The sequence below is a fragment of the Melanostigma gelatinosum genome (genome assembly GCF_949748355.1).
Source record: "Melanostigma gelatinosum genome assembly, chromosome: 9".
NCBI lineage: Eukaryota > Metazoa > Chordata > Actinopteri > Perciformes > Zoarcidae > Melanostigma > Melanostigma gelatinosum.
The window spans coordinates 9,655,347-9,681,019 of record NC_136642.1 but is presented as its reverse complement, the minus strand read 5'-3'; the positions used below and the strand labels follow the sequence as shown (position 1 = coordinate 9,681,019).

Genomic DNA, 25,673 nt, shown 5'->3' with positions numbered 1-25,673 from the left:
TTACATACTTTCTGCTAATCACATAAAATATGGAAATATGACATCATACTGCTATAAATGTCATGCTCTTTTGCCAAGTGTGTAATTAGAACAGTAGACGGCCAGGGTGCTTAGTGAGGATATCTAGGATGCATTATGTAGACATAACACCTACTTAAGAGAAGATTAATGCACACTTTTAGGGTGCGACATGGTTTCAGCGAGTGAAGGAGGGAAAAGGTTAAAACCAGAGCTCCATTAAACGGCCTGCTGACCCAATTCTGCAGCGGCGGGGGATTATAACACAGGGGGGAGTGAGAGTGTTAATATGGGCCATAAACAGTAGTTGTCTCAGTATCTGATGCACCAGACGAAAGCCGAGTGGGCTGAAAAGGAGGCACTGGTTGTAATGGGACAGATGAGATGGAAGTGGGTGGTCACTCTGCTGGACGTGAATGATTAAATGATCTCTCGCTGGATTACTATTCCATATTCTAAATGGGAGATTTTTTAAGCTTCATAAACAAATGCACTCATTCCTGAGAGATTAACGGTAATCTCTCTATTTCTATCCTTTTCCCCTCCTGTGCACCTCTTTCTCTCTGTCTCTGTCTCTTTCTCTGTTCCCGTTTCTCCCTCTTACCGCTTTGGACTGTAGTTTCTTATGTACTGCCTTAAACTTCTTTTACAGTTTCTTACTGCCGTGATGTCTCGCAGCATATTTTATGACATGTTTCTACTCTTAACAGAACAGACTTAGAAAAGTACTAACCTTCCGGTTTTAATTGTAATCAGCAAGCAGCCACAGTGTGTGTGAGGTAATCTCTTCATCGATTACTGTCTCAAATGCTCTTTTAGTCCCTCACTTGTGTGGATGTGGTATATGTAGTACTCAAGCGACATTTTTATTTCTTCTTTTATTCTCTTCCTTTTTAAAGGGAGTGATTTCGGTCAGTAAGCTGCTAAAAACAAAAGTACAGATTGACTTTAGAGGAAGGAAAGGACCATGTTTCCCTCACTTATCTCCATCATATACAGTAGAAATACAGTATATACAAGCAAGCAAGCAGCTTTACATAAAGAGGCCGCAAGATGAAGAGAGTGACGGAAAAACGGAAAAACATGTGTTCACGGTTGGTGTAATGGTCCTGTGGTGGGATGGTGGAAGCAGATGAAAATGTATTCCAGTGTTGTGAGGTTCAGGTTTGTTCTGGCTCTCACAGTTCATCTTTGCCCCCCGTCACTCTGCCTCTCCCTCTGCTCCTCTCCGTCGGTGCTTGGTTCCGAGCGTTCCTGGCAGGGGTGGCGCCGCCGTCCGGCTCCTCCTTGTCCTTTTTCGCCACATTCTGTCCACCTGCAGCCCACATGGCCTCGGCCTCCTCTCGCTCCTGAGGGAGACGAAGAAAAGCATAGCAATGACAGATCAAACTGGTGGCAACCGATTACATGTATTCCCTTTCTCGAGTCATGTTAATTCAGGTCCTTGTTCATTCTGGATAAATATTCTGAAACCAGTTATTTCAATTGTTCTTGTTTTCTTCTTCTTCTGTGGTAAGTGATATTAGTGAGGAGGCTCAGCCAGCACAAAGTGGTTCTCCTCTATTAAAGTGAGTCCATGTAGCTGTGGCTGTACCAGCGACAACTCAATAACGGTAAATATTAAAATATAAAGTAACTGCACCAATAAAGCAATATCAGTTACACAGTAGTATCTGCGTAAACTTAGCTAACACGAGACCACGTAAGCCAGGGTGTGTTTTATTGCTTATGAATTCAACTTGCCATTTTCAAGAAGAAGAATGTGTTGTTTCTTCCTTTTAAAACGTACACAGTGTCAAGTGTATGAGGAGTTAGATAGTCTGCATGATGCTGAACGCTGAACTGGATAAGCTACTATAACTATTAAAAGATGTGTACAAATAGATGATGAATCTAAAGGACACTGACCTGGTATGATCTAAGGCCGGGCATTGTAAATGCTCAAACATGAAAACAACCACCAGATTTGCATTGCACTCCAGCTGGTCTTGTTATCCAACACCGGTGTCACGACATGAACAATCACGTGACTGCAGGCGACAGGTCCGGCCTGAGGGCGAGGTCACTGCTGTGTGCCGTCATAATGCTCACCATGTCCCTGTATATCTTCTCTTTTGTGAACCAGAGGGCCAGCGCGCACCGCCGGCCCCTGGTCAATGCAGTAACACCATGTGGATTCACTGGACCTGAGGAGAAGCCCACCAGTCGCCCGCAGCTGGGTTTCACTCGAGCCTGGAGACACGGAGGAAGAGGGAAGAGGTTAAGGAAAGTGAGCTCAGATGGAAGCTGGAATTAAGGTTAAAAAGTGACTCACTGTTATTGTCTTGGCATCCCTGTTAGTGAAGAACAAATCTCCTCCATTAAAGTTGTCATTCAGGTAGAGAATGGCACTGTGGGAGAAATAAGAACAACCATTATGGTCTCAGTTAAGCTGGGAATTAAATTCAATTCACAACTAAATCTTGTTGATGTAGTTTTACATTTTTACATACTAATACAATTTCTCTTTTTGGCTGCTGTGTTCTTCCTGCTTGCTAAGACTATTTTTGTGCACCTGAGGTCTCTGTGTGTGAATGCTGGTGGTTCCCTCCAGCACTGATTGGTCTCTGGCTCAAGGAGACAGTTGTCAACATGGACAGGATGAGACAGATCCAGCCTGCCCTCCTGATCACCTAAGGGCATAGAAAATATTATTTTCTGACCAAAAGAAAACATCTAAATTCACAGTATTAAAGTCCTCGTAGTTGTCCTACTTCCACATGGTCAGCACTTTTACATTTCATTCAGCAAGTAATAATGACCTCCCTCAAGAGAGATGTGGGTAACGCTGGTGTTACCTGCGACAGCACTGCGGCAGACCAGGTGTGTGAAAGAGGTGAAGAGTCCTGAGGGGCTCCTGAAGTAGGAGTGCAGCAGCTCTCTCACTCTCTCGCCCAGCTCGTGTAACAGCCGGGCATCTGATTGGTTCACCATACCATCATGCACCAACTGGGAAAGAAGATTGTGTTTGAAAAATACCAGCTTCATGAATTATGTTACAGCATGAGATCAGCACTGCACACCAAGACAATGTGATGCTTGTTATATTTCCATTGTCCCCTGTTCACCCACCTTTGCAGCCCTGAGGACGGTCAGACCCTCAAACGTCTCATGAGGCGTGTGCGGAGACCGTCTTCCCCGGTAACCATACCCAGCAGATGCTGCAGCCTGTGAGAGACAAGAGGAAAAGGATAGGAGAGCGTGCCCCCTCTTTCTATTGAAGCAGGCCGGACTCTTTAACGATCTGAACTTACTGTTGCTAACTGCAGTATTCTGTCACACTCTTTCTCAGTCATGACTCCGTCGAGTACTACGCGATTGGTCCCGTTCATAACCTGGTCATCCATGGTGATGGTCACACCCACCTGGAGGACTGGACCACCTGGAGCGAGGACAATAGAGAGAGGATGAGAGAGGAAATTGGTAAAATCTTGACTACTACAGACTCAACCATCAATCATAGGGTGATTGTCTCACCTGAAAAAAAGCCACTGTCGTCCACTTCCTCTTTCTGCTCTCCTTCCTTTATCTTATCATTTATTTTCTCTTTTTCAGCTCTGAAAGTGAAACAATAAGTTGAACTTTCCATAAACCTTTACAAGAGCTCTTGACACAGAATGGATTTTCTTCTGTCATTCTCACCTCCAATTATTTCTCAGTGATTCAGGTACGACATCTTCTGGAGTCCAAAGATCCTAAAGGGAAAGAAAAGTCATGACATTTGGGGATGTCATTTTGGGGATCACAATAGCCTGCGTTTGCCTGAGTACTCACTGGGTCTGTGAAACTGAAGTCAAGGTTCTCCATACCAAAATAGAGAAGCCTCTTCTCCTCCAAAGCACGACCAAAGTATCTGACAATCTCCTGTGTGACAAATACACACAAACATATCGTCAGCAGGAACACAAGCAACGAAATGAAATATATATCTGAAGTCTGCATCTCTGAAAGGACTAGACAGTGAATCCTAAGGACCTTCGATTATTACTGCCATAGTTTTTAGTGATTAGAATGTAATGGACGTTACCTGAGCAGGCTGTGTGCCCTGTGACTCTGTGTCGCCCCCTAGTGTCTCATAGTAGAGCTGCAGGTTGTCTAAGGAGTCCTTGTCAGAGGGGTAAAACAAGAGAAGGGAGCGAAGTGTCTGCACTGCTCCACTTATATCACCAGCTGTGACGAAGCAGGAATACAAAATGAGGAGGAGTGGCACTTAAGAGTGAAAATATACTGACACAAAGAACAATTCAGAGGAAGCTACACAGAGACTGTATCATAACATGGAGTTATCTTGCTCTAAACACTGACCTTTAAACTGTGCAATATGCAGATGCTCCAGCTGTGTGGGCAGGAAGTCCTCCTGAGAAGAAATCCTTCCGGGTCTTGTGGCTACCTGAGTCACGCAGGACTGCTGGCACGACAGCACGGAGAGGGAAAGAGCTAGACGGGAAAGAAATGTAGGGTCATCGGGTCCTTTTCATCCTCTTTCTGCGGAAAAGTAAAGCCTCAGTCTGGGGGCCTTTGTGTATGTGTGTTTTTTTTTTTTCATACCTGCAGCCTTCTCGAACACGCCATCATTACTGTTCACTCCCCTGTCCTCTGGCAGCCTTTGGGGGGCCACCTCGCACTGCACCCTGCACTCGTCTGTCTGCCGCAGTGTGTTGTTCACACAAGCTTTCCATTTCTCTGCTGCTTGCACCCAGTCGGAGGAGGCCTCACACTGAACCGCAGAATCATACAGGACCTGAGTTTGATGACACGTAAAGAGAGACATTACATGACATTACATGGTTGCATAATAGTGAGAGTGAGAGTAAGGAATTCAGTCCCTCAGGCCATGGCTGTCTTTCTAAACTCACATCTTTAAATAGTTTTCTGCAACAAAGAAGACTGTCCCATCCCTCCTTTTGATGTTGACCCAATAGACCAGTCCTGTTTAGCCAAATTAAATCATGTACTTTAGTATATAAAATTCCAAGCCCTTAGAAAGTGATGAACTGAAATGTAAAATGTTAATATTGATCCTTTTCCGAGTGAACAAACATAAGAACAGGCAAACCAAGGCAGTTCATGGACATTACGCTACATGATTTCTGGGTGACGTTAACCGAATACCTGCTGCTTCTCCACGCCCCTCTCCTTTACAAAGACATCATCCCTCCCTCCTCACCCAGTGCTTCTCATTCTCAAGCTCACTGTCCTGGAAGGCCTCCTCGGTCACTCCCTCCATGCGTCTGTACTTCTCAATGTTGTTCCTCATCTCTAAGTGACTGGGGTTGGCCACAAAGTAGGTGTGAGCTGCTGATGCCGCCTTCTGCAACTTTTCCAGCTGATGTGCAGGAAGAGGAGAGTAAATGGGGTTAGAGAGTCACAGCATAGACATTGAGTTGTATATGTCTCTAAATGCCGCTTTGAGGCTTACCTTGTAGTACGTGACCTGCAGGTAGTTGTAAGGGTTGCGCATGCTGAATTCATACTCTATGTCGGTAGAAACGGGGAGCTGTCCTGCAGGTGTGACAGAGCCGCCGATACAGAACCTCAAACATTCAGCCTTCTGCTGAATCCAATCCAAGGTCCAGAGGTCCCACAGACTCCCCCCTTCAGAGTCTAACGATACAGAAAACATGAATCATTTTTGGGAGTGAAATATACTGTATGATTGAACATGGCCCATCCTTAAAACAGAAGATGATAACATCTAATTAATAAATATAGCTTAAGCATCGTCAACATTTGGGGTATACAGTTGCACACAGCCCTCATTGTCGTCTACATTTTTTAACATTAGTGAACTTGCGAGCTAACTCTCCACATGGCCCATTCCACACTGTATGAATTTGACAAATGAATGGATATCAATGCCATATTTGGCAACGTAATGGATTATGTCTGCATATGATATGGTGAATAGCCTCCAGTCTAAGCAGATAACATTAAACCCTATATTTCCATTTTATTACGTCATTTCATTTGAATTCCCATAAATTACCACAGGAAGTCTCCAATTTAAATATATTACCGGAACTTTGCAACCCAAAAGAGTTCAAATGCTACATTTACAAAATTATTTATTAAGCAATAAACCTAATTTATATTTATGTTTTTCGACTCCTTTTTTTTGATTTTGCAATTCAGAAACTGAGAATCAGGAAAGCAGCCAGTTACTTAAAAGTTGTCTATTTTTTCACCGGTAATTATCTAAAGCAGTTTGTTTATCTAACTTCAAGGCCTAATTCTGGTAACAACATGTAAAGGAAAACAGCGAAATGTGATAACTTAAAGCAAACATTTTGTAATTTGTTTTTTTTATTTCTATGAATTCATCAATAACTTAATAAATGTATGCATTGTATAGGTCAGTGGTTACCAAGACAAACTGATTTCATTACTTTCAGCATGTTGATAACTGTTGTAGCTACACACTAAGGCCATAATATAAAGACACACAAGTAAACATGGCTTCATTTCCACAGGAATAGGCCATGGCGAAGTAATGACAGTGAAGTGTTACATTTCATTAACAAGTTACTGACTGTGTTGTATCATTGAAATGTGAGTTAAATTCATGTATTGTCAATGTAGATAAAGGAATTACTAATAAATACCTAATGAACAAGCCCATAATAACAAATTGGCCCATTATTGACTCCATGTAAGAGCACACACTCTCTCTCCATACACACACATCGTAACTTACCCAGTCTATTAAATGCATCTCTCCCTGCTGCCACACAGTCATCATGACACTGCCTGCGGACTCTAAACAGTGATTCCTTGGTTATGATGGCTTTCTCCAGCAGCTCTGCAGTCTTCACCCACTCCTCACTAAAGTATGACCGTACTCCACTGTAATACAATAAATCATACGGCTGCAGCAGTGACAATGCATGTGAGCTGCCTCTTCCCGGAGTTACTGAAGTTAAATTAAGTAATGCAATAACAACAAAATGAAACGCCACGTATACAGAGGAATGCTCCGAGTGCAGCGCCATGGTGAGAGAAACAAACCCCGTGGAGGAGTTGGGAGAAGAGGAGGGACTATGGAGATATTTGGGGAATGAAGGAGAGTGCCATCCAGAATGTTTATAATAGAGATTGTGGTTTCACATGTATTCACTATTGCTCCCCGCTAACGTTTCCGATTGATACTGTCGTTAGTTTAAGGTTTAAATCAAGCTAAAGGTAATTAATCGACGTGTTTTGAGGTAGTCAGACGATGTGTTTAACGGATTATTTCTCGAGCGAGTCAAACTACAGTACGGCCATGTCGCCGCGAGAGGAAGCCGTTGGTTGAGTTCAATGACCGTTACCGTAACTCTAGGTAAAAGAGGTTGAATTAAACTGAATAATTATCTGGTGAACGTGTAAAATCGCTCGTCTATTGATTAATCGATTCCCCATTTATATACATACTTTTAAGTCGTGACTTGGCTTTAGTAGAAGCCATCTGAATGTAAATGTAATGCAGTACAAAATCCTATACTACACATTACGGTAACGAGACGCAGCCCCTGAGTTCGTTCGGCCTTTCCTCAACACAAGGCATCATCTCATGATTCATTCAGCCGTACACAGACGGGCTAGACAACAGACACTCTTCCGAGCTGGGGAATCAAGAGGCTGGGGGTCCAACACATATAACAGCAAGTGTCCGACTGAAAGGCAGAATTAGCTAGCTTGTCATGGCGGAGGTTGGTGATGTTTTGATGTCGGTATTGTCCACAATTCGGGTTCCGAAGCCCGGGGACCGTGTCCACAAAGACGAATGCGCCTTGTCATTTTCCACGCCGGTGAGCCATCTTCCCTTTACAAATCAAAACGTCAGCCAACAAACAGTGTTGTTTCATTTCTCATTCACTTCCACTCTTTCCTGTCTTTGTCTAATTGAACGTTTGGTCATTGTGTCCTTCTTCAACGCACTGGCTTCCAATATTTTCCGGTTTCAAATAACTAGCAAGCTAGCGTCAAGCTAAGCTAATAATGCACTGTAATGGAAACTTAACGTTAGCTGCTCTAGCTTGTTAGCTAGCTATGTCAGTGTAACTGGGTATGCTGTCAAACTAGCTAACATGCTAACTTAGTCGATTTATGGTCACAAATGTGGCAGCACAGTGTATGCTTTCAACGTGTTATAGCCCATAGTGTCTCAATATTTAGTTCGAATTTTCCCGTGGACTTCAATAACATTAAACCTGTGTTGAGCTGAATTGCAAGCGTTAGCAGAATGCTAAAATATTTCAACTGATGATGTGACATCTAAGACATCCACATTGCCTTCAACTTTAACTTCCCAGTGTTGTGGCACATTAGAGAGAGATAAGGAAATGTTGTAACATTGCCTGGTCATATGGGCAACATGGTTAATATTGCCTATTTCTTCTTTACAGGAAAGTGAAGGAGGACTGTATGTGTGCATGAACAGTTTCCTTGGCTTTGGGAGTCAGTATGTGGACCGGTACCATGCCCGGACTGGCCAGAGGGCTTACTTACACATAACCCGGACTCGCAAGGCCAAGGTGCAGGTGAACACTTTAATCTACTTTATGACTTTATTTTCCTAAATACTGTGGGCAATTTCCATATTGACACATTTTTACATTATGTTTGACACTGTCTTCACCATCTCTTAATACGTTGACTGAACTAATCGCTACACGCACTGATAAACTATGTTATTCCCACAGAAGGAAGATGACAATAACTCTGGATCTGGACACCCGCCAAAGAAAAAGCCCACCAGACTGGCTATAGGTGAGTCAATGAGAGAGTATTTACACAAACACAGATAAAAACAGGCTTCCTCTTTTGAGACATGGCCTGTGTTTACCTCCCATCTTGTTTCTGTTCTGTCCAGGTATTGAAGGAGGGTTTGATGTGGAGCAGGAGCTGTATGAGGAGGATGTAAAGGTGGTAATTTTACCTGATAGACAGGAAGTGACATCAGAGGACCTTGCTACCATGCCTGACGTTGTGAGAGAGCGGGTAAGATCTTGTGTCTCTTTTGGCAACAGAAATGTAATCATTCTGTTAAGCTTCTGTCTGCGTTATCACAATGGGAAGATACTTACTACTCTACAATATGAGAATTGACAATATTACATTGTCATAATACAGAAAACAGTTTTAAAAAGTGTGATTGCTCGCTTAATACAATGACGTAGCACAGAGGCAGTCTTTACAGATCTTTGACAAGTTAGTCTTCAAACACTCTACTGTACATATTCCTTAATAATATAACATTAGGGCACATGCACATAGGGAGCATATGGATAATCCATTTTGTTACCTTCAGTGATCAAGTAACTGAGAAGTTTCATCATAAACTGTTAGTCAGGTCTGATGTGTTCCTGTTCATTTCATTTGCTGTCCCTCAAGGTGTCCCTGTCAATGGCGGGTATCATGGCAGCCGACTCAGCGTCTCATGCCTTACAAGTCCAACAGTGGGATGGAGAGGTGAGACAGGAGTCGAGGCATGCTGCTGACCTTAAACAGCTTGACAACGGAGTCAAGATCCCTCCCAGGTGAGACACTATGTCCGTTCTGTCCCTTGAATCGACCTGCCATGGAGTTCCTCCGAGATTAGTGACTTTATAAATGAAGCTTCTCTTATATTACATGTCTAATGCTCTTGTATTTAGGATCCATTGATCCATTATTGCATTGGTCCATTGATGATGTTGTGTCTCCAATAATGTCATTTAGGATAGAGATAGCTGTTCAATTCTTTATATTTACACGGGTCATATATTTATTTCAGAACACTTTTATTGTAGAGTTTGTGTGACTTTTCCTTTCTACTTCCTAGTGGCTGGCGTTGTGAGGTGTGTGACCTCCAGGAGAATATTTGGATGAACCTGACAGACGGCAAAGTGATGTGTGGTCGCAGGTATTTTGATGGCTCCGGGGGCAACAACCATGCCCTTCTACACTTCCAGCAGACAGGATACCCGATTGCTGTCAAACTTGGTACCATCACTCCTGATGGAGGAGGTAAGCAGATGGCAGGAGGATTTTTTTTTGTTTTAAAAAATGTTAAAGTCTAACTGAAATGAAAAAGCTTTTTTGTTCAAGTAGCTAAAACTTGTGTCTGTACATTCAGCAAACAGCAGGCCGCTACACAACATAAGAGCCACAGACCTCGAACATTAACCCATGTTAGCTTTTGTCCTACAATCTCCTTCTTATCTAACTTACAAACATGAACACAAGTTGTCCTGCACCTCAGCTTGTTGAACGAGTCACCAATCTAACACCAACCAAGGTAAAATTCACCGCTAGTATCAGTTTGCAGGCTTAATAGCAAATAATCTGCTCAGCTGCAGGACATTTAATGCCACCTAAACTTCCTGCAAATGTTACTTTGGTCCATTTAGATGCCGGTGTGGGCCTTTCAACACACTGACTGCTCATGTCTTGTAAGACACAATGCAAGTTTGTTTACTTGCTCTCGTGTTCCCCTGCTGGCCATTCAGCCTGCTGTCAATCACACGCAGACACCAACATCTCCCTCCAGCCGGCTTAGACTAAAAAGAACATTTCTGATATTTTTCCGATTTTGTTTTTCTTCCCACTTTTTATAATAGAACTCTTAACAATACATTTAAAATCATGTTGACATTATTTAAGACTGCAAAATGGGATTTGTGTTGGACTTAGAATATTGCTGGCATAATATGGACTATGGGGCTTTCTATTATTAAAGCTTGTTTGACTTGATGCATTATATGCATTCGTCTAAAGCTTTCTGCTTCATTGCCTTTAATTGCCGCTTCTGTTTTGTATGTCCAGATGTGTATTCCTATGATGAGGATGACATGGTACTGGATGCCAAGTTACCAGAGCACCTGGCTCACTTTGGCATCAACATGATGACCATGGAGAAGGTATGCTCTGTGTTTCTGCTGTGTTTAGTGGAAGCAGACTTTTTCTTCACATTGATGATTGCAAATATGAAATCTGCCCATTTTCCCAACTGGTTTTATATGTTCAACATCAAAGTAAGTTCTCGTTTAACCCTTTACTTTACGATTCAAGTGGTACAACTGTAGTCGGGGGTATTGAACACTTGGGCACATGGTATTAATAAGGAGTCTAAATTCAGCTGCAGTGTCAGAAAACCATATTATTCTAATGCCACGAAAACAATTACCACAAAACAATCATGTTATTCAATAATTCGCCAAATTTTCTGACTGTTTATTTTTTTTCTTTCTAAGAGCACACTGTTAATTGATACTTGTGTGTTTTATTTAACCTTTATTTAACCAGGTGAGTCCCATTGAGATTAAAAATCACTTTTTCAAGGGAGACCTGGCCAAGACAGGCAGCAACACAAGAAACACATAGTTGCAGACAGAAAACACAGAACAAGACAAGTTAAAAGAAATGAAAAGTTAAGAGACAGTGACTTAACAGAGTTAATTAAAAAAACTTTGACATTTTTCAGAACCTGCCTCTATTTCTTTCATTTTAGATTTAAAAGCAGTGAATGGTATCAGTTCTTTTAGTTTACTCTTATGCAGAGTTCAGACTTCACAGCCGTCAAAGCCTAAGATGTCTGTACCTCTCACTCTGCACTGTCATGTTGTTTCTCGTCTTGTTAATGTATTGCTGCACACACATAATGACAATGGAGCAGAAGACAAAGTGCAGCACTTAGTGCGGGGATGATGCGTGTTGTACTTTCTTCCTCGTCTGCTTGCTTGCTTGCTGTCATTGCTCCTTCATGTGGGCACATTTTGCTTCTCATTATCAAAACCTGCGCTGAAGGCTGCCGCATAGACTTTCATTTGCTTTGTACCCCGCGTCCTTCATTCTCTTATCACTTTGGCCTCTCTGCTCTCAGACCGAACGGACGATGACGGAGCTGGAGATCGCCGTGAACCAGCGTGTGGGGGAGTGGGAGGTGATCCAGGAGTCGGGGACCTCCCTGCGGCCCCTGTTTGGCGCCGGTTTGACCGGGATGAAGAATCTGGGCAACAGTTGCTACCTCAACTCTGTCATGCAAGTGCTCTTCACCGTTCCAGATTTCCAGAACAAGTCAGTACCTTCTTCTACTCGTAGCGCCTTTCCGCCGGTCTGGTCTTCCCTGTTGTTATGTTGACGATGTCACTTCCTGTGATGTGAAAAAAGACAATGTTGAATCTTATGACAGCCTGCGATCAAAATATTGCCATCAAGTTAGCTAATACAGCAGTAGAGTTGAAAGACACTTTTTAAAGTGTTCATCATTAACCGTAAGATACTGAATGTAAAGAACTGGTTTCATATTCTTCTCTTAATGCCTTCCAGATATGTGTCCAACATCGACAAGATTATTGATGAAGCCCCAAGTGACCCCACCCAGGACTTTAAAACCCAAGTGTGAGTGTCCTCTTCTCACGTCTAACTTCTAAGTGCTTTACTTTGCATACCTCTTCTGCTACAGCAGACTTTCTACACACTTGCATTCAAACACTCGCTCTTCCCTCTTTCTCATTTTGTCTTGAAAATGTGGCCATCATAGTCGCTAATAGTAGATGAAAGAAACCACATAAATACACACAAACATAATGTAAGAGCTGTCGGCCTCAAAGCTGATTACAGATTCCTTTTCAGGCAGAATTTAAATGTAAATTCCGTGTTAGATTTGGGTTATTTTTTCAATAGATATCAGCGTGGTTTAGACAGACCTATATTGACAGTTGATCTCTTGTCATTGTAACTCTATGCCATTGCAAGAAAATAGTCTTTGCTTCTACTGTGTATGAATCTAAATCGATAGAGTGACTCGTTGTGAAAACAAAAAGAGAAACCTTAGCCTGGAATCGGTCATTTGTACGTCCTATTCTGTAACTCAACACATTTTGGCTGTCACTCATTTTTTTTAAACTGCACAACCATCAGATATGAGATGAAAATCACAATATATTTTATATATAATATGTTTTCCCGTGAAATTGAAATCTGCCCGATTTCATGCGTGTGTGACCTAATTCAAACAATGTCTACTTTTGTTGGTGTACAGAAACTTTGTTATTCCCACCAGAGATGGGAATCGTCTCCCTGATTAGACATTCCCCCAAGGGTTTTTTTTTTTTGAAAGTCGAAAATACATCTAGGCCTTTATCCAAATCCCCCTCCTGTGTGCGTCTCTGGTATATAGTTGGATGTGCGGTGATGTCATCTTTGTTTATCCATCACAGAGCCAAGCTCGGTTACGGTCTGTTGTCGGGAGAGTATTCCAAACCAGCGCCAGACCCCGGAGATGAAACTGGTGCATCTGAACCCAGGGTAGGGAAAAAAACAGTCGGTCACAGTGGATTTACAAGTCTTAGTTTTAACAGTTATCCAACGCACATGTGGGAGTTAGAAACAAGTTCAAATCTGCGCTACCTAATATTAGCGCTCACTGTTGACAAATCTGACGGTCCAATGCTTTGTTTGCAGGGAGACCAAATCGGAATAGCACCACGAATGTTCAAAGCACTTGTTGGGCGGGGCCACCCCGAGTTCTCTACGAATCGACAACAGGATGCTGAGGAGTTTTTAATGCACTTCATAAACATGGTCGAGGTAAAGTGACACTGAAATTCTGCATCTCTTTTTGGTCCCCAGCTTTTCCTCTTTATGTTATTATTTCTTTTCACCCACAGAGGAACTGTCGCTCTGGGTCCAACCCATCTGAAGCCTTCAGGTTCCTGGTGGAGGAGAGGATTGTGTGTCAGCAGTCGCAGAAGGCCAAGTACACGCAGAGGGTGGATTACATTGTCCAGCTGCCTGTGCTGATGGACCAGGCTACCAACACAGGTGAAGGATACAATGTCCAACTCATACTGACACTATTATTGTTTAATTCTTCTTTCTGAAAGAAACCGCAAGCATTACGTAACCTCATGTAAACAAACCACGTACCGATCAGCTGTGTGCTCGAGATCAGACCGGAGACGTAGCCACTTAAAAGAAGGGTGAGTGGTAGTAGCATTAGTTGTGTTTCTCAAAAAACGAACGTATTTCTCTAACAGAAGAGCTTCAGGAGGCAGAGCGCCGGCGTGAGGAGGGGGACTCCTCAGCCCCCACAGTGCGAGCTCAAATCCCCTTCACAGCTTGCATGGCGGCCCTCAGTGAACCAGAGATCCTCACAGACTTCTGGAGCTCGGCTGTGCAGTCCAAGACGACTGCTACCAAGTATGAAGAGAGACAGTCGCACATACTCAGAGTGATGAAGCAAATCTCAAGATGTATTTATTAATGCCAGCTTTTGTCTCTTCTGTCAGAACTACCCGCTTTGCCTCTTTCCCCGACCACCTGGTGATCCAGATTAAGAAGTTCACCTTTGGCCTTGACTGGGTGCCCAAAAAACTGGGTGAGCAAAGATATTATTAAATGACTGTGTTGTTCTTTCTCTACACACAAGTGTCTATTCCTAATCCGAACAGAGTTGTAAATCTGCTCACTGAGACGCATTAACTCAAAGTACAGTCTGAAGGACTGAGTATTGTATTAATACTCCTTATACACATTCATGTTGTACAGGCTCACTGCCATTTATACAGTTGTCGTATGCCGTAGCCACATGCAAAGTGCTTGTTCCTGATTGACCGGCAAATATGTTAATTTCCTGTGCAGTTAAAGTGAAATTGCAGAGATTTTGGAGTCCATTGATGGCTTTTGCTCCATTTAGTTTGAAGTGCATTGATGTAGTTTGGTGGAGTAGAGAACAACTCTGGGGGAAATTAAAAAGAGTCCAATTGTTTGTCTACAGGTTGTTGCTTTTGCATGTGTTCGAGAGAAGGAAGTAACGTAAGACGACGTGAAGAATATGAGTAGATATGACTTTTATTGACAGGTATAGAAGCTGGATTTTAGCTGGCCCAAATAACAAACCAATCATCCATTAGTAGAACTAAATCCACAATAACTAAATACCGTACTTTTCGGACGATAAGCCGCTATAACTTGCGATAACTTGCATTACAGACTAAGGTCTCTCACGGCTACCAAACGAAAAGCAATGAGGCAATAACTGTTGTTGCTCATAGCTCTGAATAGCTGTTGTGCTAGCAGCAACTGGCCAAGCCAGTTAGCCGTAAATGCTATTCAGAGCTATGAGCAGAGAAGATCAGCTTTTTCTCAAGTCTGCCAGTGGATCCTAACAGCGCGGAACAGTGTGAAAGAATCCATCAGCACCAATGGGTTCTGAAAGGCTGGGATACTATGAGATTAAGGGGACAGCGCAATGAGGACGACAACGCAAGGTCAAGGGCGGATTTGCCCCGGTTCATGATGTGGTGTGTTCAAGGACCCAAATGCAGACTCGTTGCAAGTATGTCTGCATGAAAAGATGTACAAAGATATATTATATATTCGCTAATGCTAATCGCGGTTAGCATTTCCCCATTGGCCGTAATGTTAAAATTAGCTTAGAAGCTAGCAACATGTTATGATGTTCATAGAAGCTCTATAGTACGGAAAGTATGGTAAACGAAACAAAAAGAAAAGTTAAAATTCTCAGCCTGTCTACACAAAAAATCAGGAGGAACAAAGAAAGGAACAAAACGTTCAGCTTTCTATGACGGAGCTTTCTGGCAAAGACGATACCAAAAAAAACAATAACTTAAGAAAATTAACTGAAGTTTGGCATTAACCTGCAGCCACATGCAAAAGAGCTATGAATTAAATCTTTACAAAATAGCTCACAAGTGGAAGGGCAGCTGCTCAGCTGTTCTTTACCTGCGGATGGATATAGCAACATGGCACATATTGGCATTTATTTGACATTTTAGCAGCTGCCATTCACCAATATCGTTTCTAAAATGAAAAAGTGTGGAAAACAAATATTCAGACCAAAGTGCATGATGGGTAACCGATGATTTTTCCCCTGCAGACGTGAGCATTGACGTTCCAGACACTCTGGACCTGAGCGCCCTACGCGCTACTGGCCAGCAGCCGGGGGAGGAGCTTCTACCAGAGGTGGCCCCGCCCTCACTCATGACCCCAGATGTGGAGGTTAAAGGTATCCTGGGTTTCCATGGCAACGAGGAGGACGACTCTCTCTACTCCCCACTGCTGTGTTAGTCTGTCTGTCGTTTCTGCTCTTCTCCTCCTCACTCCTATTGGTCCGCCCTTGTTTCCCCTTTTTCTTTTTTTCTGACTTTTTCTTTTTTCTTGCATCCTTCTGTTGCCTTATTCTTTATTTTAACTCTTGTATCACGTGAAGTGGTTTGAGTTTCATTTCAACTAAAGGTCACACAGCGTCATCCCCTCACCTCTGATTGGAGGACATTAACATATTTTTGTGTGTGTAAATTTCATGACAGAGGAGATAACAATGTGAAATGCATACAGTACATCTAAGTAAATTAACCTTTTCCCCTCAACACATTCAGCTCCGGTCCTGGATGACTCCACTGTGTCCCAGTTATGTGAAATGGGATTCCCACTGGAGGCCTGCAGGAAAGCGGTGTACTACACTGGGAACACTGGAATCGATGCTGCCATGAACTGGATCATGGGCCATATGGATGACCCAGGTGTGCAGAGCTGTGGGAGTTTTACCTGGAACGCAAGTCATCAATCACTCTGATCGCTCCTCTCACTAATGTTCTCCTCCTTCTGATTGGCTGCAGACTTTGCGGCCCCCCTGGTGTTGCCAGGCTGCAGCTCCGGGACCACACCCACTGAGAGCCTCTCCGAGGAGCACCTGGCCACCATCGTGTCCATGGGCTTCAGCCGAGACCAGGCAACCAAAGCACTCCGAGCCACGGTTAGAATCACTCTCCCTTCAGCTCGAGATGAGGATTTGACTGATTTCATGTGCCACTAGTCTAAAAGTAGAGCAGTGTGAATGCAGGCACAGCTGCCCCCTTTTTATTCAGACAGTCATGTTTCCACATTTCCTCATTTGTGGGAACTTACCAGTTGTTGGCATGAATACCAAAGATTAAAGTTTAGTCATCATAATTTGATGACCTGGAATCCATGGATGTGTTCAAGATCTTCATTTTCGGGGGACCCTCAAACCTCCACTCCAGATGATGGAGATAAGCAACACTTTGTTCTGCTGTTGACTGATCATTGGCTACATTACCAGAGAAAACACTTGATTATTTGACCAAATGGTCCATTTATTGACTTTCCCTGACTATGTCTCCTGTAACTGGTGTCTGGTCCACAGAGTAATGTCCTGGACCGAGCCGTGGACTGGATCTTCTCCCACCTGGACGACCTGGAGTCCATGGACGTGTCTGAAGGCGGTCGCTCAGCCGCAGACAGCGAGGGTGGCAGAGACCCTCCGCCTGGGCCTCGCGTCAAAGACGGACCAGGAAGTGAGTCTCAAGGACCAGGATGTTGAGAAACATGACGACATTTGATTTCATATTTTATATTGTGTGTCACATATATGGTCTAATTATAATTTAACATGATTCCTCTCCTTTATTCAGAGTATGAGCTGTTTGCGTTCATCAGTCACATGGGGACGAGCACCATGTGCGGCCACTACGTCTGTCACATCAAGAAGGATCAGCAGTAAGTGTTTTTTTTTTTTTTGCACATTGGTTTCTAGCTTTAAGGGATATTTTTGCTGTTTCAAAGCACCAATATGTCATCATCAAAAATATCATTGAGAGAATTTATTTCATGAACATCCCATGTTCTGAAAGAAACGGAAAAACAATCTGTTACGGTCACAAAACATGCGGTTTGTTCTCAAATCAGAAGTTAATTTATGAATAAAAAAATAGGAATATTGAATACGAAATGTGGTTCATCGAACCTAAACTTCTATTTTTTATTGAACTCATGATAGTTTAATTCTTTTAGGAATTAAGCATGAATGTTATTTTCACAATTAACATTTGATTGAACTCTCACATACCAGCACTCCAAAGTACTCCTGGGGGTACTAGTACCCCCATTTGAGAAACACTGATGAAAAGTAATGAAGTAGCTAATTCTGCAGTGCCTCAACAGGGGGCACCAGACTCCAGGTCTGAACCTGAACACAGGAACCCTGTCCTAGAAGTGAGGTTTGAATAGTTTATATCCACTGAAGGAGAAAACAGTCATTTAAAATACATGACCTGAGCTTGCTCAAAAAGGACCTTTTTATATGTTCTAAAATGATGTCACTTTACCCAAGTGGTGGATATTTTATTCTCTAATAAGATTTAAAAAGCCACTCTATTCTGTGTATATATGATCAAATCAATTACCTGTCTGTCATCAAGTAGCTCTTTGTGAACGGAGTGATCTCTCTGTTTCATAAGGTGGGTCATCTTCAACGATCAGAAGGTCTGCGCTTCAGAGAAGCCTCCCAAAGACCTGGGGTACCTCTACTTCTACCGGAGGGTGGCTGAATGAGACACGGGAGTGTTAGACCCAGGGTGAAGCAGGAGAAATGTGGGCGCTAACACAAACACACAAGACAGCATTTATAGTCACACCCCACCGAGCTCTTACAAATGCCCCGGCATGCTTCACAACTGACTTAAGTGTAAATAAATCTCTCAGATTGCATATATACACAGTTAAATACATTGGTGCAGATGTACAGATGAGGTGTCTGGGAGGGAGCTTTTCCCTTTTATCCACGATTACAATCTGTGGGCATGTTCAGAGAAGCATATTCAGTTATGTACCTGGACTACTATGCTGAGCAAAATTGGTTAAAACACGTGTTCCAGGTTTTACTCCGGAACTGTATCCAGATAATTCACAAAGCTCCCCCCCCCCCCCCCGCAATCCATTCACTCCTTGCCTAACTATCACCGTGATCCATGTCCTGACTATTGATCTCCACTGCCCGCAGTAGTCACTGCCCCACCCCATCAAAATGTGTTGCTTCCAGCCCCCTCTTTTATTGGACGTTACAGTTTGGTGTCACCATATTAACCAGGCGCTTCTCCAACTTCTCCTCTGTCCGTTTCAGTGAGGAAGTGAAAAAAAAACAACTGTTAAACATCCACGATGAGAGGAAATGTCAGTGAATCAAACCAATGACTAACGGCTCAAATGTGTGTTGCAAAAAGGAAATAAAAATAAAAAAACAAGTCAAAACACCAATCAACCAGTTGTTTCTTTAAAGTTTGGTGAGGGTGATATCTGGGTGATTTTTGTTTTATTTTGCAAACAAATCCTTTGTTACTTCTGCTGTGACAAATAAAGAATTGTCTTTCTGTCACTCTGCCTGTTTCTTTTTGACTCGTCTTCATGGAGTTACAGTTACATTCAGATTATTTCACTTCTATTTGTTTTTTCCATGTCATTTGGAAATCATGATCAGAACTGAATTTAAATGGTGAATGCCTGTGTTGTTTAGGTTATTTGTAAACAAGGGATTTTAAGCCACTGAAAATAACTTCTCAGCTTTATGTAAAACTGCTACGTAGAGAATCCCTAGCCTAGTTAGTGAGAAAGAGCAGAACCCACAAAGAGCGAGGGCTGGCATAGGCCTACATCTCCAAAGTGCATGTTTCTTCTGAGAGGTCTTCCGCCTTCTGCAGTTTTTGCATCCTTGCTCTTTTGTTTTCGATGAAGTGAAGCACAGAGAGGATGAGGAAAGATTTTGGCCTTGAATAATAACGGCACTGCTTCAAAATTAAGGTAAGATCTCAAACTAGATCATGAAATCGAGTTTTATATTGTAAACTGCAATTGTTGGATTTAACGGGACCATTTTGAACTTTTCTACCGTAATATCGTCCAAACTTAACATAACGGATGAACCACGTTAGTAAAATCTGTTTATTTAACACTTTATAAGTTGCTAATGTGTGTCCTCTTATGTTCATAATCAAAGCACGATTTGTTTAGAAACTGAAGTGTAGGAGTTTAGATGAATCGTGAAGAAGAGAAATGTGCGTACCCATGTGTAAAAGCCTTAAGTCGATATTGAGGTTGATCTGATTATATTGAGGTGAATGATTCTTATCTCAATTTTGACGATTATTCGACCAGTGAGGCGAAATATATTAATATGTCAAACGATGTTTTCGATTTTTCAGATGTAGTTATTAAAATGATATATACTATTTATCTGGGCAGGTTGTAATCGTTTTGCTATTCAAAATAACTACAATATAAAGACATGATTTGTGACTTTAAAATCAGTATTTAAGCTTGCTGAAATTAATTCTTAAACCTTTCAAATTCATGAGGGATTTGGGTCAGAAATGTTATGAGAATTATTATTCATTTACTATTATTTGTTTGCCTTATTAGTAAGAAAACTGGACATTTATTTTCTGACAAAGTTCTTATTTCTGATGTACCATCAGACCAGATTTGGTCTACAGCGAAGCATCTTTTCATGCATTATTGAGCGTGTTAATTAAATGCAAAAGAGCCGAAAACACATGCTGGAATTTTCCAAGTGACATTCGTTTTTCTTTTTTTTTATGCAAGTCTACGAAGTTTTGCATTTTTGAAACAAGAGGAAGGAAGTAGAGAGCTAGCTCGTGGTGAGGGATCACATGTTCTTTGGTGAAGTGCTTGTCTCAAACAGAAGCTGTGTGTTGTGTCTATTTCACACCATGAACCACTGCATTATATGTGTTTTTCCTTCAATACTTTTGTCTTGACTGAAATGCACATTTGTGTTACTTTTGCCACTTAGATCCAACTTTCAAAATGAAGACAATCGTGTGGTTTGGGTTTGGTGAGTTAAAATACTTCTACTAAAAATCATTGTAATTAGTTCTTCAAAAATAAAGGGTTAATGAGTGGCCGGTAACATACCGGATATCCAAATATGTCCCTTTATTCATCTTCCTGGGGAAATAACTGCATCTGTGTTTTACTCCCTGATTTTACCTGATAAATTGCCCTTTAACTCCATATTCACTCTACGAATCTCCAATGCAAAGTAATAACATATGTCATACAATAACATCAGTTTGTTCTTGTCTAAATACGCAGAGTTTGTGGTATTGTCCTGTGAATACATATCATAATAGTGAAATGTGCTTCATGAATCTGATCTTCTCTCTTCAGTGCTTGGTGCACTTTCTGCTGCAGGCAAAGTGATCCTCACAAATCCCGGGCAGAAGGTTACCTTGGAGTGTGGGGTCAACGCCTTCAATGACCGCCTGGTGTGGCATCGTGGAGATGACCTGATGTATAGTACTCCTAAGAACGGCTACCCTCTCAGAGGTACAGACAGACTTGAGACAACTCGTTTGAAAAAACAAACAATTGAAATGACCTGTCGCAAAATATATTGCGTTAAGAACGTCACTGTTGTTAATTACACGAAATGTATGTTCTGCTTTAGGACAAGCTTCAAGGACAGCTGATATTGTCGGAAGGTCAAAAGTGAAGCAGGATACAAAGCTAGAGATCTTTGCAGTGAAGGAAGAAGATGCCGGAAAGTTCATTTGCACTGCAGATGGGAGCCGTCGCGAACACATACTTCTTGTGGTCTCAGGTGAGCAGAAGCCAAAAAAAAAATCTAATTGTCACAATGAAAAAAAGGAAGGTCATGTTAAATACATCTTCTTTTTTGATTCTCATTTTATTGTGTAAAATAAAAATCCCCTCCATTTATACTCACAGTTGTTAGATTGATGAAATATTTCAAAATACATAATTATTTGAAAACAGTCTTTGAAGTAAGTAAACAAAGAGAAGTCAAATTAAATAAAGTTTTCAAACAACTGTTTATTAATCAGAATTATTTCCAGACATTTCACAAAACGAATATCGTAACTTTTGAAGAATTGATTTAAAAAGAAATGTGGGCATTTCATTCAAACGATTATGTCAACACACACACATAACAACTTTTAATATATTTTAAATGCCTTTAAGGGGTATTCCAGCAATTTACGATTGCATCTTTATAAACATTGGGGGATTTAAAACAGACATATTTAAGAAAAAGTTTGGTCAAAATCGAAGCAGCAAAGTCTGAAATATCCTGATTCTAGTCCCTAAAATGGCTCAAGGTCTAAAAACACTGGGTCCCACATTACCCATAATACAACTTGAGAACGTTTTTTACTAGACCCTCCCTGCCTGGTAAACTTCTACATCTTTAAAACAAACCCCAGTTTGTAAGATAGACCTCCTGTTGAAAGGGTTATTTCTTCAAACCTATTAAAACAGCTATTTGTGCAGACAATGTGACTCTCTCTTTGTGGTTCTCACCGTATCCTCTCCCCCGTCTGTTGTCCCTCTCTCTGTCAGTCTGGGCCACACCCTCCAATGAGCTCCAGCTGGGCAGTGAGGCCACGCTCCACTGTCGGGTAAAAGGTCTGGACCAAGACCCTTCAGTGCAGTGGAAGGGACCAGATGGAAGTCCACACTCGGGGTCATTCAAATCTGCAACCCGCTCTGATGCAGGGACCTGGGAGTGTGTGTTCTCCCATCACGGGGAGACGTACAAGCGGAGCCTAACCATCAAAGTTCAAGGTAGGACACTGGCTTTTACCGAAGTCTTTTTTAAACACGACAAAATCTACCAATGTGGCCACAAGCAAGATGTGCTGTGTTTTTACCTTCAGAACCTGCTGAAGCAGCTACACCATCATCTCCCCAAAGCTCCAATGACGTCCTGAAGCCAACCTGCCCCGACTGTGAGTACCGCTCGTGTTCGTTTGGGTAAACCCTCTCTGAGCACACGTTAACAAAAGTGACTGTTCACTTGACGTGTCATTGACTCATTATCATTGAATGGTCTGTTTTCATGGGTCAACCAGGCGTCACCCACCAGGCGTCACTCACTCCATCTGTTGCTCTGCTGCTGGGGCTCAGCTGGTGGGTGTGGGTTGCAGTTGGAGTAGGCTGCCTGGTTGTGGTTCTCCTAATGGTCTTTGTCATTGTCCTGTGCAAGAGGATCAGAAGAAAGAAGGTCAGTAATGAAAATCGTCCGGGGAATCTTCACATGCTGCTTTGTAGATTGGAATTAGGTGGGACGAAGGAGGATGTGTTACTGAGGCAAACAAAACAAATTATAATTAGATTTTTTCTTTTTTCGGCTACAGAGAAAATTTCAAACCATGAAGAATGGACGACAGCCGCTGAAGCCAAAGAAGTACTGCCAGTGTGACTGGTAAATGTTCTTAACAGGCGTCTATCTAGTAGAGAAATGACTTTATCCCCTCTCCGGTTATATCGATTCACTTTACAGATGCTTTCTAAAAGACTCTATTCACTTTATATTAATGACTGTTTGACCTTCATTCTCACTGTGCCTTTTACCAAGTGCTTCATTATAGTATCGTAATTAGTGTGAAAACTTCTCTTCTTTCCGCTCTTTATCGCAGCCCAGCAGCTGCAGCAAAACCGCAGCAAGGACGCCGGAGAGAGAAGCCATCAGCTCCCCCTCTGCAACCCCTGCTAATGCCGTGACATGAAAGACAGATCGAAGAAAGGGAAGACAGACATGAAGAAAGAGAGGAAGGGAGAGTGAGGAATAGATAAAGATAAAGAGAGAGCGAATGAAAGAGAACCCCAGTGTGAACGCGTCATGAATGTAAATTGCCTTTTGAATGCTCGAGATGGAAATAAAAATCAAATGTAATGATGTGGGCACTTTCAGCTTTTTCACCAAATATAACCAGTGAACTGAATGCAAAATAGGCTCCTCCACTGGGAGTACTGCAACTGTCTGTGCTTATTTGTTTAATGTATGCCTCATGTTAACATGTGAAGAATATCTTTGAATACAGAATTGTCAACTTCTAATGTGCTCTCCGTTGAAAAAATAAATTTAGCAGATTTCAAAATACTTTCTGACTTGTGTTTCTGTGTATTTGCTAGATGTTTATGTGTACTTTGTTTTTTCTTCAGTGGCTTGTAAATGAAAGATTAGAGTACTGTATTGAAGTTGTATGTTTTTTTCCCTCAGACAATAAACTAAGGATACCCAAAAGCAAATTTGGAAAAATATTTTTTTATCCACATACACATATAAGGGACGGGGAGGCTTCTTTCTGTAAGATGAAATCACAATGCGCATTGTTTCCTGTGAGTGCGTTTAGGTAAATTCAAAACAGTGCAGGGAAGGCCGCCATAACATTACAAACTACCTTTTAAAGCAGTAATCATTGACAGGATGTGTATATTTAATGGCTATTTCAAGAAAAAAAGCCAACCATGAGCCCAAAAGGGCTTTAAAAAAATATAAATGCTAAAGATTATAACTTTTATCTTGTTCAACATAATATCAAACAATATCTTGACAATTTTATGCTCTTGGATATGCTTTGCCTGCATTGGTTCAGAAGCTCCGAATTCCCCACAACTGGTGCAGAAACAATGCAGGTGTTGACACCAGTGCAGCGCTGAACATAACAAAACACACAGTAAACACCTGTTACACACACTAACACAAGACCACCAACGACATACATACATACATACCAACATACATACATACAGTACATACATTAATACATACGTACATAAACACATACTAAATATATGATGCCTTATATGAGTTAAGAAATTCTGGTATTTTGCAACATAAATATTCTTTCCAAAACGTCTACATTGCTTACATTGTGTGTGTGTGTGTGTGTGTGTGTGTGTGTGTGTGTGTGTGTGTGTGTGTGTGTGTGAGAGAGAGAGAGACTATGTAAACCCTCATTTTTGTAATCCTAAACAGAAAGGATGGGATCATCGTGGTGTCTGACTTCCTGTGTGTGAGTGTGTGTGTGTGTGTGTGTGTGTGTGTGTGTAGGTGTGTGTGTGTGAGTGAAAGCCACCTGCAGTGCGTACAGTCTACCAAATGTCAGAGCTCAACTCATCGCTGCACTGAGAACATCACATGTGAGTACTTCTAAACATACTGCATATGTACACTCAGTGTTCTACTTGTTTTGAAAGCTGATTTAAGGGATGTTGTTACTCGAAACAGATGCATAATTCAGCATTGCAACATGTTTGTCCATAAGGGAAGAAATTGTTTCTATGTACAAATACTGGCGAACGCTGCCTGAGATGCACTCGCGTTGACAGAAGCAAAGGGCACTGAGGGGCAAAGCTGTGGCACTCAAACCTGCTCTCATCCACAACATACTGATTGCTTTGAGTTGTCTTGGCCTTGGTTTGGTTTCCTCCGTCTTGTTCGTAATTTGCCTCAAACTGACACAAATGATCTCGCATAATTACAGCAAAACACTGAGCCAGAATATCTCCAGTACTCTGGCTGAATGTCTCGTGATAATCATCGAATAGAAACACGGATGACTTGGATCGAGGAAAACAAGGCTGAATGATTTGCTTGTTTTATCACCAGCCTTGAATAATTGTTTTAATGTGTCAGCCTCGATGTGTTTGCTGCACCTTGATGATCCTCTTTGTGTTGTGATGCTCCTGAGGAAGGATTTCAAAATCTCAACTCAGAAACGCCTAAAATAGAATTCTTTGTTATTCCGTTTCTTGAAGTGTAAAGTTCAGAACTTATGCAATAACGGTGGCAACATTTTCTTGATTTTGCAATCTTGCTGTACGCACGTGTTACACAAACGAATGCTTATGGAAGAAATCATTGGACATATTAAAAGTATTAAACAATTGGATAGTAAATGTTTAATCTACATGGTGTTCCTGTTGGTGTCAGCTGTTGCTACGGAGTGCAACTTTGAGGCCTTCAAACTGGCAACCATGAACATTGATTTTGCAGCTTTAAAACT

The 25,673-nt window shown here is 41.9% G+C and overlaps 3 protein-coding genes across 6 annotated transcripts; 2 read left to right on the top strand and 1 right to left on the bottom strand.

Annotated features, from left to right (window-relative positions):
• Positions 1-877: 877 nt before the first annotated feature.
• p3h3 (prolyl 3-hydroxylase 3) lies at positions 878-7,052 on the bottom strand. The gene is made up of 16 exons (XM_079275893.1): positions 6,752-7,052; positions 5,477-5,661; positions 5,225-5,383; positions 4,606-4,798; positions 4,363-4,494; positions 4,085-4,227; positions 3,832-3,921; positions 3,700-3,752; positions 3,535-3,614; positions 3,312-3,439; positions 3,130-3,225; positions 2,856-3,006; positions 2,573-2,690; positions 2,333-2,408; positions 2,110-2,250; positions 878-1,367 (listed from the first exon to the last, which is right to left on the bottom strand). Exons 1-16 carry the CDS (start codon positions 7,044-7,046, stop codon positions 1,197-1,199), a joined length of 2,211 nt encoding a protein of 736 aa, XP_079132019.1. The 5' UTR covers positions 7,047-7,052; the 3' UTR covers positions 878-1,196.
• A 532-nt stretch (positions 7,053-7,584) lies between these two features.
• On the top strand, positions 7,585-19,216 carry usp5 (ubiquitin specific peptidase 5 (isopeptidase T)). 4 transcript variants are annotated; one of them, XM_079275890.1, is made up of 20 exons: positions 7,585-7,844; positions 8,442-8,570; positions 8,739-8,805; positions 8,909-9,036; positions 9,430-9,575; positions 9,860-10,044; positions 10,843-10,937; positions 11,900-12,093; positions 12,346-12,417; positions 13,239-13,326; positions 13,483-13,608; positions 13,689-13,842; positions 14,058-14,220; positions 14,310-14,398; positions 15,920-16,105; positions 16,422-16,565; positions 16,662-16,798; positions 17,210-17,360; positions 17,478-17,562; positions 18,303-19,216. In XM_079275890.1, exons 1-20 carry the CDS (start codon positions 7,737-7,739, stop codon positions 18,394-18,396), a joined length of 2,541 nt encoding a protein of 846 aa, XP_079132016.1. In that variant the 5' UTR covers positions 7,585-7,736; the 3' UTR covers positions 18,397-19,216. The 4 variants fall into 4 exon arrangements, with proteins under 4 accessions (XP_079132016.1, XP_079132018.1, XP_079132017.1 ...); XM_079275892.1 differs by having other exon boundaries at positions 7,586-7,844; positions 15,920-16,048; XM_079275891.1 differs by having other exon boundaries at positions 7,586-7,844; positions 8,442-8,576; positions 15,920-16,048.
• Positions 19,217-19,502: 286 nt separating this feature from the next.
• Positions 19,503-23,891, top strand: LOC306782505 (uncharacterized protein). Its single transcript, XM_079275907.1, has 9 exons — positions 19,503-19,638; positions 20,651-20,692; positions 21,028-21,186; positions 21,308-21,460; positions 22,222-22,446; positions 22,539-22,610; positions 22,734-22,885; positions 23,019-23,086; positions 23,301-23,891. The coding sequence occupies exons 2-9, from the start codon at positions 20,665-20,667 to the stop codon at positions 23,383-23,385; spliced, it is 942 nt and encodes a 313-aa protein (XP_079132033.1). The 5' UTR covers positions 19,503-19,638; positions 20,651-20,664; the 3' UTR covers positions 23,386-23,891.
• The last annotated feature ends 1,782 nt before the right edge of the window (positions 23,892-25,673 follow it).